The sequence below is a fragment of the Lissotriton helveticus genome, chromosome 9 (assembly GCF_964261635.1).
Source record: "Lissotriton helveticus chromosome 9, aLisHel1.1, whole genome shotgun sequence".
Lineage (NCBI taxonomy): Eukaryota > Metazoa > Chordata > Amphibia > Caudata > Salamandridae > Lissotriton > Lissotriton helveticus.
Genome location: NC_136070.1, coordinates 504,055,833 through 504,067,863, shown reverse-complemented (window position 1 = coordinate 504,067,863; position 12,031 = coordinate 504,055,833). Strand labels below are relative to the sequence as shown.

The 12,031-nt window shown below is 41.6% G+C and overlaps 1 protein-coding gene across 1 annotated transcript in view; it reads right to left on the bottom strand.

The window, feature by feature from the left end:
* The window catches only part of C9H14orf39 (chromosome 9 C14orf39 homolog), a 1,496,166-nt gene that overhangs the window by 842,035 nt on the left and 642,100 nt on the right, over positions 1–12,031 (bottom strand). The window contains exon 9 of the mRNA XM_078660343.1: positions 6,431–6,551. Within this exon, the coding sequence (XP_078516469.1) occupies positions 6,431–6,551 (121 nt within the window). The remainder of the gene's footprint in view (positions 1–6,430; positions 6,552–12,031) is intronic.

Sequence of the window (12,031 nt, the reverse complement as noted above, 5' to 3'; positions counted from 1 at the left end):
GCAATTCAGAATTTGTTTCGCAAGTGTTGCATCACACCTTAGTTGTTGCGAAGAGAGGGGAGAGGTAAGGAGTATTTCATATGTTTGCTTATTGGGAGTTCCTGATGGCAGTCATATTAATTGAAGCTTTTGTCACGTGTTTTGGAAAAAGGTACAGTTTGATGCGTTGGAGGGGTTTGATGCATTGGCTCCTAATGCTTGCTTGTCTCGACTTGTCACTTTTCGAAACTGCAGTTTGCAGGAACACAAAACAGTTGTCTTTTCCACTCTTCTCTTGCAGTGGTAGCCTGGCTCGTTTGTTCCAACAGTAAATAAAGAATCACAAGCTCTTCTTGGCTTTCAGTGGCTAAGGCCACGTCTACAGTGAAATGCAACAAACCAACAGAGATGCCAGCTTAAATGCATATTATTTTCAATGCCAGATGCAAACATGCCACTCACTCACAGGTTCCTTAGTAAGGATAGGAGCAGTCTTGTGCTGCTGGTGTAAATAGCAGGAGATGTGTCCAGGACAGGGGGCTCAGCTGTGCTAACTCAGTACAGAAAAGGGCAAATAAAATATTCATACCAGTGAAATCCCTTGCGATGTAACCAAGAGGGGTGGTCATGCAAACGTGATCTACAGAAGGGTTGGATGTGGCGGGTTCATGTCAGGGTAAGTACTGATTGGGTTCGACCAAGAAGGAGTGGAGCATGGGGAGCCTCCTCCTGAAGTGGGTCACTAGCAGTGTAGCACACTGGAGAAGGGCCAAAGATGGGACGTTCACTCTAGCCTCCTCCTTTACATGTCATAACGGAACAAGGTCCATGAATGTTTAAACCCCACCTCTCCTCATAAAAAGTTCCAGAGGCGAGAGTTGATGTCAGGTTCAGCGGCCTAGCGTGGGTTACCTGTGCCTGGGGAAGGAAGGCAAGTATCCTTCCACTTGTCTTTTTACATTTTTCACCGCTAAGAATTCCCCTAAGAAGTTTGCACCCAGGGCAACTGCCCCTCTGCCCCCCCCATGCTATGCCAGTGGCCAGGTTAACACACTCAGGAGAGGCCTCTAGTAGGTCCCCTTTCATATCAGACCAAGACACTGTCAATGCCGAGTACCTCCATCACGAATTATCAGGCTCTTGGGAATGTCCATGGTAGGAGATCAGCCTAGAGCAGAGTCTTATACAGGAAGTCTATACTAGGAAAACTCTTACAAGGGACGAAGGTAATGACTGACTTCCAGGTAACCCACTTAAAAGGGATGTGAGGCAGGATGCCGCTAGGAAAGCAACCGCATCAGAAGAGACAAGGCATTATGTCCAGGCCTGAAAATTTCTTCAGAAGGACTGGAGCAAAAGGTCAATGCTAGGTTAACTCCTTCAGAAATTAGTCACATCTCTTGGAAGCCCAGTATTAAGTTAATCTCTTTTGAATGGATCCCTACACCAAGGTTGTAACCCTCTCCCCACAACCGAAGGGAGAAAAGGACAAGGTCTATGTGAGTGTAATCCGATCAGAAGCACAAGCCAATAGGACTGTGTTAGGTTAACTTATTCTAAATGATCAAGATATCAAATAGTCCCAAGGTAAGAATAATCTTATCATGATCCTATATGAGGCCTTGATTTAGGAGTGGATTTATAGGCCAAGATACAGCTTTCTTCCAAACCTGTGTGAGAGTAGCCCACTGCGATCACTGGGTAGCACCTACAGAAGAAAGTAACCAAGGACGCTCATGCCGCCAGGGCAGCCTCCGCTGTGATTCCAATTTCTACTGGACAGAAGCATTTAGCGTGCCAATGTAAATTAGTTACAGAAGGCGTGACAAATGTTTTGTCCATGGTTGCACTTGATTAAACATGTTACTGATTTGAAAAAAAGAATACATAGCACGTCACATTTCAACTACCATTAGACTAGTGATACAGGTAAATAGTAAATCTGGAAAAAAATGTATAACGGAAATTATTCGACCAAAGCCTGTGAGAAGCTGCCCAATAAACCACAGTTGATCAAAGAGGAGAAATACACTCGGCACATTGGTTTCTGGACTGCCAAACAATGAACAAAGAGCCCCACTACCAAGTATATGTTAAACTCACCCACCGTTGGCGTGTTGAAGAGGTTGAGAGATTAAAAAGCATTCATTAAAAAAATGGAATCTCATAGTAATGGAGCAAGGGGATGCTCAAGCAGTTGCAGTGGAGGCAAAGAAAGAGTGAGAGACACATTTATACCTTAATGCAGACATTTTATAATCTGCCACTCACTGGCCTAGGAATTTTCACTATTGTACAGGCAGGTGGAGGAATAAGCTCAGGAGAGTGAGTGGCCTTCAGAAAGTATCAGTCAATAGCACAGTTTCTAATGAACCATCATCTTTTTGAAATCCTTGCCTTGGGTGCTAAGAGTACTTCACGCCTGGGCTCGGAAATGCACAGTTACAGTTAAAAGAGTTAGCATGGACTGAAAAACATGGCACTACTGCGTTATTACAGTAAGGCAGCTGTGATTAGTTTAGTCTGACACTCACACTTAGTGAAAGCAGAGTTGTAAACTGAAGCCCTACGTATGGAGATTGATATGAACTTTCTGACTTCCATGGCAAATGTCAAATCTGGTGTAAATGGTGCTTACCTTCCTAAATGGGTATGCCCTGACTTGGGTCCCATACCTACTGGGCCATTGGATTTAAGCTAGCCTGGCTGATGAGAGGTGATACCCTGATACCGGTCCCAGGATGCTTGTTTCTGGTCCAGGGAGTACCTGACTTCGCAGTTCAAGCTGGACTGTTCCCATGAGGAGCAGGGTCAAGACTGATTTGCATAAGGCTGGGTCTAAAATGGGGTGGCATAGTGTATTAATATTAATATTAATGGATTTTACCCAGATCTCTTGACTGGGGGTGAATGTTTGATTTGTTCACATTCCACCCACCATTTGTGTGTCTTTTCTTTCTCGCCTTAAGTGTACCAGGTATGGCCAGATGTGGGTCCCAGGCTCACTGTGTTACTGGATTCAAGCTACCCTGACTGATGAGGGGTGATACCGCGAAACTGGTCCCAGGATGATTGTTTCTAGTCCATGGAGGACCTGGCTTGGCAGATCGGGCTGGATTGTTCCCATGAGGAGCAAGGTCAAGACTGATCAAAGGACCCACGTATGGGCATACCCTTGGCCACTTAGGGCAAACATAGCAAGTACAAGATGATGGAGAGAGCGCTGACATTTTTCAACCATTCGGCCCCAGGAACAGATCTGGGTTTAATCCATTGTTCTTTTACTCACTATGCAACCCCATATATATGTATGTGTGTGTGTGTGTGTGTGTGTGTGTGTGTGTAAAGCTGTTGACATAGAAATAAGAATAAATGTTGACACAGCACTTAGCAGTGGCAATATTTAGTCCTATTTCTATGTCAGCGGTTATCCCTTTTTTTTGTTTTGAAAATCTGGTCACCCTACCAAGTGCAGCCGATGGGCATTTGTTTAAAACAAAAGGTCTTGGCTAAACTAGACCTAAAAGGTCTCACTGGTTTACAAAACTTAGAATTCCCAAGAAAATATTTATATTAAAATTGCATTAGTTAAGAAGGGTCTCTCCTAACCTACATGTGAAATACAGCAAGGATATGAAAGACACAACGATAAACTATGCTCTAAAAAACTTAACAAAGCAACCAATTTTAACAGAGAACTATTCCGCTGAAAGAATGCCAACTAGCCCTGCTTCAATCTTTCATAATTCTCAAAAAATACATTTAAATCGAAATTAGAGATTCAATATTGCCATGTAAAAAATCCAGCAAGCTGCAAAAAATAGAAATCCATTTCTTATTAATCACTGAACACACTTTAAACATATTTAATGTGCAGTGGCAATACCATGGTACCCTGAGCTACTGTGAAACTGATGCATACATTTCTCTGGCAATCTTTGTGCTACATAACCACCTGAGCTGAAAGATCTAATAGGCCGGGGAAGCCATTCAGAGACAAAAAATAAAACAACGGGGCCTCTTCTCCTAACCGAGCTACTTCGCCACTTGCTATCTTCCACCAAGAGTACCACCGCTGTCTCTGTTCACCCTGGCACAGTACAGTAAAAGCCCAGGCTGCTCAGCGTTTAAGATGTCACTCACAACAATAAGGGACAAAGAAAAGATCTGGAAGACAGGCATCGTTTCAACAATTTTTTTAACTATACTGAATTGTACAACAATATAGATATACAGTTTAGCCTTGACTGCTGGATATAACTTCTAGTGCGCAGACTTTTGAAAAGTATTCACTTAAAATGCCCTCTTTCATTTAAGGACAAAAGTCTGTAAAGTCGGAAAAGGATAATTCTATTGCCAAATTCCCTCCCCCAAAAACAATTCATCAACATATCGAATAAATGCCTTCTCTCAAAGGTGTGGCCGTGGTAAACTTTATTGAAAGTGTTCGGAATGAAAAAGACTGAATCTCTCCGATGAACTTGGTTGAAGGTATTGCCTGGAAAAAAATGTCTTCCATGATAGCATCTGTATTTACGATTTCTAATGAGGACCCCTAACACTCTGGTCAGTTCTGGTTAGTTTCCAAGCAGGAGACTGTTTAACAAATGACTACTCACTGTGGTGTGCACTACTCAGCAGCTACAAACACTTGCATCAGCTCACAAAGATGGCGCCCTGGATCAGGCATTTAATATATGAACACTCAAACTTACTGGCCTTCATAAAGACACCATATGTACATATTAAACGCAGACCAATGTGAAGGGAATACATTTCATCCCTAGTAATAAATCGTAGGAAAAGAACACTGGTCTAATGAAGGGCGTAACATTAAAAGATATAGGGCCTTATTACTAGTTTGGCGGTCCATGAACTGCCACATCTGCGGTCCAACCGCGGAGAGCCTGGTGGTCCGACAGCCATATTGCGAGGTGGACAGAATGCATTTAGAAAGATCATGGCTCAACTGCCAAGACCGCCATGGGGTCATGGTCGAGGAAAAACAGCTGCCATTGGGTAGTAAAGGGGAGTTTCACAGCCGTCCATATTACAAGTTGGCTTTTCGCTGAGCTGACCATGGCGGTAGGACCGCCAGCCTCATGTAAGCAGAAAGGAAGAATTTGGGGTGTGTACTCACCCCTTTCCTGTTCTTTTGGTCAGAGTTTGATATGGATCACTTTCTCCAGGTCCGGACTGGGAACAGAAACCGGCCCTGGCAAACTGCCCAGCTGCCTCCCCCTGGGGTGAGGGGGAGTGCAGCCAAGCAGTTTGCGAGGGCTGTTTCGTTACCGGGGGCTGATATTGTCGACCCCGGGTAACGAAAACGGCCACCAGGGGCCCAAAACCGACCCCCAACCTAGCGGCCCACCGGGGAAATGCCCGGTGCCCGTTATGGTCAGTCCGCCCTGCCCCTTTCACAGCAGCATCTCTACCCTGAGGATTACGATCCTGTTTGCGGAGATATACAGGTGAGCCCTTTTTGTACCATATACCTACTGCCTGGACTACCCCCATATGGGCCAGACTCCGAGAATTTGTAGGTGGTATTTTTCCACATGTATCATGCATATGTGTGCATTCGACACATATGCAGTCGAAATGGTCACACAGGCATCTATAGATATGGAAAAGTTATTACCACCACTGCAAGATCTCCGCAGCCACACCGTGGGCACTGTGGTAAACTCGTAATACGGCAGTCGAAAGACCGCTGGCGCAGCAGTAATCTAGAGATCGTGACCATGGTGTTCGGGTGGTCAGATCACCAAACTCGTAATACGGCACATAGTGTGAATGAACGTGGATCAGGCACACTTCTGCTGATCTATTTTCTATTTAAAAATCTTAAAATATATTTGAAAATACTTCTTAACAGCTACGAACGTTCATGATGTGAACTTTTAAAAATTATGTATTTTCATACCTTTATGTAAGTATGTGGTATTTGTGAAGCACAAGCCTAGACAAAAGGCAGCGATTTTTCACACTGAAGTGTCGGTAAATAGGACTGAATCATACTATGATTAATAATATTTCTCTGTATGTCTAGTAATAAAAATATTTCTGCACATTATTCAGAAACAGCTGAGATCTTTCTCCAAAGAATGACTGGAACTCGTTGTTCTTTACATAAAAACACATATGATTGATGATCCTGCAAAATTATCAGTCAGTGGTTCTTTTGGCACCATGCTGTGCCTTTATTGTTGCAGATGAAATGGCATGGATAGCCAAAACAAGTTATGCTGCTGATAAGAACTGTAAGTAGGCAAGCCATTACAATGTTTTTAATTACGTTCCTAAAGAAAGTTGTTAGTGGAAAAAAGGGCATGGCATAAACATCTTGTTCAATTTTCAAAATGAGGATTTAGCATGAGAATAGCAACTTTCAACACAAATGTGAATATCGTGGTTTGCAAATCATCGCTTGATTCTTATAAGTAGTTACCTGTTTAAAATGTGTACTCTTCATCTGCAGTTGCTCTACTTCTTTTTCCAAGTTGGACGTCGTGTGCCTAAGATTTGAAGCACGTTTTAAAATGTCCGCAGTACTGTGCTTTAAAGAAACACTTTCTAGTTAAGGAATATGCACCATAGAAATAATAAACTTAGTAAAATACAATACCAGCACAAATTACCACGAGAAAATAGAAGTATGAATGAGCACAACAATTATTTGTCAACATACTATATTTGAAAAGGAGATTGTATCGTGAATTATCAACCATTTGGGCCTCGAGCTGGCATCATAAACACTGTGAGTGCCATTCCCCAATAAGGCAGATTCTCAAAGCATTAGTAAATCCTTGAGAGCATACACCTATGATTTACTCCTTGATTCGAATTCACATGGACCTGCTTCAGGAAATGACACCTTTCCTACTTTGCCTGAAGTATGTGATTCATCACACACCCTGCAAAAGCGGACAGTAAGCAAAGTAGACAATCCACCATCATGGCTTGGTGTCAAAGTGGCATTTTGTTCCTATACTTCTAACAAAAATGGAGCATTTCATTCCCTTTACCACCATAAATACATAACTTACACCAACCTTTCTAGGTATAAATGTAATTGTACTGTTAAAGCAGGCAATCCATTGAAATCTGAAATAATGTTCACAAAGCTAGGACTTTGTGAGTGCTCCCAACATTTGCAATTGCCACTGCCCTGACAATCCCAAACACCCATGTTGGTGCCCCTTACCTCACACATTGACAGAGGAAAATTACACCAAACTCTTGGAATTTATACTGTTTTAATGGAAGCTGCGGTTGTAGGTTTGCAAAGATCCTGAATCTGTGAATTAAGATATGACATTCATAGGTACAGAAGGAAGATCAGCGGCATGGAGAGAGTGGGAAAAGATGGCAGCCACAGGGCTGGATGGCTGTTTGGATCCCACTGCTGGCATCCTCCATGTCTCTCCTTCCTTGATACAGTCGGGGACAATGGACATTCAAGATCTGTCTCAAAGAGCTCATGCCAGTTTATGTGTCCCATTGTATCAAGAGCAGAGGAGAGCAGTGTATTTAGCTTCCCATGTGAAATTGACAGTTAAGAAAGAGCTGTTGAGACTGAGATGTGGCTTAACCACTTGGATGCTAAGGTACTCTACTTCTTCTCATTGAATTTCCATTGAAATCAATGGAAACTCCATGACGAGTTACCCTTGTCATTAGCACTGAAGGGGTTAATTCTTTTAAAAGCTTACACATTCGGAAGACTGTCAGGATCTACAGAACAGCAGTGCCGTCAATGCAATTTTAAGGATAGTCGCGCCCGTATAATATGTGTCTGCCCAACGTTGAAAAATGTACGGCGCTTTTGGCTGAAACCCCTGTTTTCCAAACTTGTTATAAGGCAATGCCATTTTCACATGTCTGAGCGGTCAAAGTCTGCAGTTATCAGCCCGTTGTGTGAAATTTCTTAAAGAAGCACACACATTGATGTCTTTAGCAACAGCAATTTTTTAATCATTAGTGCTTCTAAGACTGTTGACTCTTGCTTGACATTTTAAACGGGCCACCCTGAACTTTTATCATATCTTCCACATTCATTTATTCATTTAGTTATGCAGGCTGGAAATATTTGTTCCATTTTGGGAGTATGACTGACACAAGAAGATATCACTTTTTATTATAAAGGTCAAGGGAACTGTGATAAGGAATGAACCATTATCGTCAAGACCAAAGAATTGGGGTTTTTAAACGGTTAAATGGTGGGGGAGTTTGTGTTGCTTCAGGCGATGAGTTTGCCAAGGGATCCTTATCCAAAAGGTCACACTCCTTTTAGGGAGCTATTTGCCTGGTTTTTCTTTTTTCCTTCTTTATTGGGGGGGGGGGGGGGGAGAAAGGGAAACTTGCAGGAGACATGCTATTGTGACTGGATACATTTGCATAAAGATTCTTCGTGGGGCTTGTCTGTCGCAATATAGCATCATGAACTGGCTTAGTGGAGATTATAGTGATTCTGGGGACAGTCCATATTTTTTATTATCTTAGACTTGGTTTACACTGTTGTATATGTGATTATTACTGCATCTTGCACTTTAGGGAGCTCGGTCTCCAATAGCATTGTGTCTTGTTTTATTCATTGAATGATCACACTACATGTTTTACTTTGCCTGTGGTTCTTCTATTGTGATGATTTTAACTGACTGGAAACAATAATTTTTTTACTTATTCTCCTTGCCCAATTGGTTAGAGAAGTGGTCTTCAAAGTCTCTAAAGCCAAGCTCTCCTTATTTAAAAAAAACACTTTATCGAGCCCCCGAGATGACAAGCATAATTTTTCACAAATAGTGTTTAAATTAGCAGCTCTAAACATATTTAAAAGGTCAAACATTGCAATTATACTCAGATATCCCTCCTAAAAGTTCAATCCAATAAATAATTGCTAACATGCTATGGGAAGCTGATCTCCCCTTAGTAAAAAAGTATCCACAAAGTGAGAGTGAGCCTTTATAGGAAATGGGGGGTTAGGCTTCAAGGGTTATTTGGAGCCCTCCACCCCACCTCTGACACCAAGTTATAGCCAGGACATGCATGACAAAAGATGTTATGATGGCCCATTGCCATTGCTATTTTTTTTACTGATTTTCTTTTACTAAAACGCAGCTGTATTTTCGGAATGACGCGCCTCTTGATCAGTGCCTGGGCCTCCGTCCCTGGAAGCCTACCCCCATGTGAGACCTCTGACAAGGACAGAGGGGCATGTGTATGTATGATCTGATTAAGGCTTTCTGTTGTTTTGTCCTAACTGCTGCATTCATTCCTACTTGATCACAGCTTTTCCTTTTGTATATTTGTATGGAATGTTCATCTGTAATATTGTTTAAGTGGCAAAAAAGAAGTGCTCTAACATGTGGGTATGCATCACATTTTACATCTATATTCAAAGAGTGCTCAATGACTGAAACAAGGCACACAGACACTCCTGCAAACAGACTGATATCGCCTTCCGGTAATTGGTCGCTTTATATCTCATAAAAAATGGCATATAAAAATGTATTTTTGTAGGAACTACATTAGCAGCCATTCACCTGCAAATGAAGTGGAACAGTCTTACAAGCAAAGTGACAGATATAATAGGTATTAGGAGATGTATATTTTGCATGCCATTAACGGTTTATTAATTTGTCATTTTGTTACGGAACTTAACAATGAATAAGCTTTTGAAAACCATTGGAAGGTGTTGAGTCATGTTACAATGAACATAACCTTTTCATTGAATACCTTCAGACCCACTATTCTGGCGACCAATGCCATATCTTGTTGTGTCCACTGTTCAGAACAAATCAGGTATGTGGGCACATAACATATTATGGTAGCAGAATGTAGTGTGCTTAAAGTAGCTGACACATTTCTTTACCCGGTTCCTTTAGCCAGGCAGTCCCTACAGTATGCAGACAAGAGTAACTTTTATGGAAGAGGTCTATCATCCACCTATATACTGACAGCTTGAATTGGCTTGACCTGTGAACACAGAGGAAGTTGACCGAAGAGGGATCATTGCCTCTTTAGTACTAGGAGGACTGAAGCTAAGATTCAAGCTCAGGAAATGCTGTGCTATCCTAGCAAAGCCCTTAAAATACTCTCATTAAATCTTGAAATAAAAGAGCTACCAATGCTGAACTCAAATACTGAATGAATCATTATTTCAATAGGTACTAACACCTTTGCTTTCAATATTTTACAGCATAATATATTGCAGGCAGAAGCGAGGCCCACACACAATTTTATATTAAATAAATGTTTACCAGCAGTGAAAGCAAGTTAAGAAAAAAAAATCCAATGTTGCTCTGTGAGTGTGTGACGCATGTAAGATGGTGCGTGTGTGTGTGTGAGAGAGAGTGTGTGAGTGATAGTGAGTTAGTAAGAGTGAATGAGTGGAAGTAAGGGGCAGTACTAGCGTGTAAGTGAGAATAAGTGGGAGATAGTGAGTTTGAGTGAGCCTGTGGGAGGAAGTGGGATTGAAAGTGTAGCGAGTGTGTGTGACAAAATGCAAGAAAGAAGGAGTGAGTGGGAGCAAGAGTGTGGGAGTGGGAGTTCGAGAAAGCGTTAGTGTGTGACTGAGTGTTGTCATCAGAGAATTTGTATGAGTGCAGGTCATGCTTGCAAGTGTGCAGCTGGTCCTGACTCACTGCAGGTATATCCTGGTATATTGAGGCACTCACTGCAAAATGCTAGTGCTGGCATACACAATGTCTGAAGAGACACTGGAGTTTGCAAAAAAGCAGAAAAGGGCCCCACCTACCCAAAGTGACAGGGCACCAATGTAGACTATTAGTCAAATAAAAAATCCTGTTGGGTTTCTATATCAAAACTCAAGCAAACCTCATACGTAGATTTCAATCTCATTCAATATTTCACACTCAACCCGATAACATCAAGGTACAACACCACATTTATATGTTGTTTTTATGAAAAAAATAATTATTCCTTTATTCATATATCCAACCTCATCCCATTTATAAACCCAATGGTGCAATATCAACGTCACAATAGTTAAAATACATAAAACACAAGCATTTAAAAATCCATCATTGTATATTCCTTTCTAGTGAAGGGGAGGAGCTCTATTCTACAATACAGTACAACTTGTTATGCAAACATATAAACATAGACAACAAGAAAACAGTAGACCATCACATATGTCTTTAAAGTCACCAATCCTACTAGATCATTGGTTATATCACGGAGTATCATCAAATCCTTAATATCTACTGTGTTCTTCAATGTCTTCCAGATTTGATGTTAATTATGCATCAACGCGTTTAGGTGGGTACTCCGTTGTTCAAGGTCCCCTTCTTCAGGATAAGTACATTTCTCCCATAGTCTAATAAAAAAACTGATTTACCTATATAAAACATAAAAACAAGTTAACCTAATATTCCTACATTCAGAGATATAATAATTTTTTAAAAAACAAATTTCTTTCCTACACATTTATTTTCACCACCAATGGCGCAAGAATCTCATTCTATTTCATGGGTTCACAAGTTTTAACTACATCTTAATGCACTTTGTATTTTAATAAATATTCCCACCTTCATATATCGGGGCTGTCAGCTGGTTTAACATCTATGACCACAATCAACCATTCCTAACTTTATACTTATGTTCTCTTTGCTAGCCAATTATTCCTTCAATCAAAAAACGAAGATACTGATGGTCAGAGAGCTATTGGAGGCATAATAAGGCTAATAAAATCTCTCAGAGGATGTTAGACCTCACATTTCCCAAAAAGTAGGTGGCCTTGAACAACAGGGTACCTACCGAAACGTGTCTATGCATAATTAACATCAATGGCTCGATTACGATGTCGGTCGGAGTTGCCTCTGACCGACACCGTCATGGTCTCGGAACTGACTGACCTCCGGTTGGGAGTCCCGACACCGCAATCACACATGAAGCAGCCACATACTCCCATTTCTCAATGGGAGCTTCTGCTGTGGCCGTAAACCAGCCATAGCACAAGCTCCCATAGAGAAATGGGAGATTCTGTTAATCTCTGCACCGCGTGGCAGGTACCTCAAGGTGCCTGCCA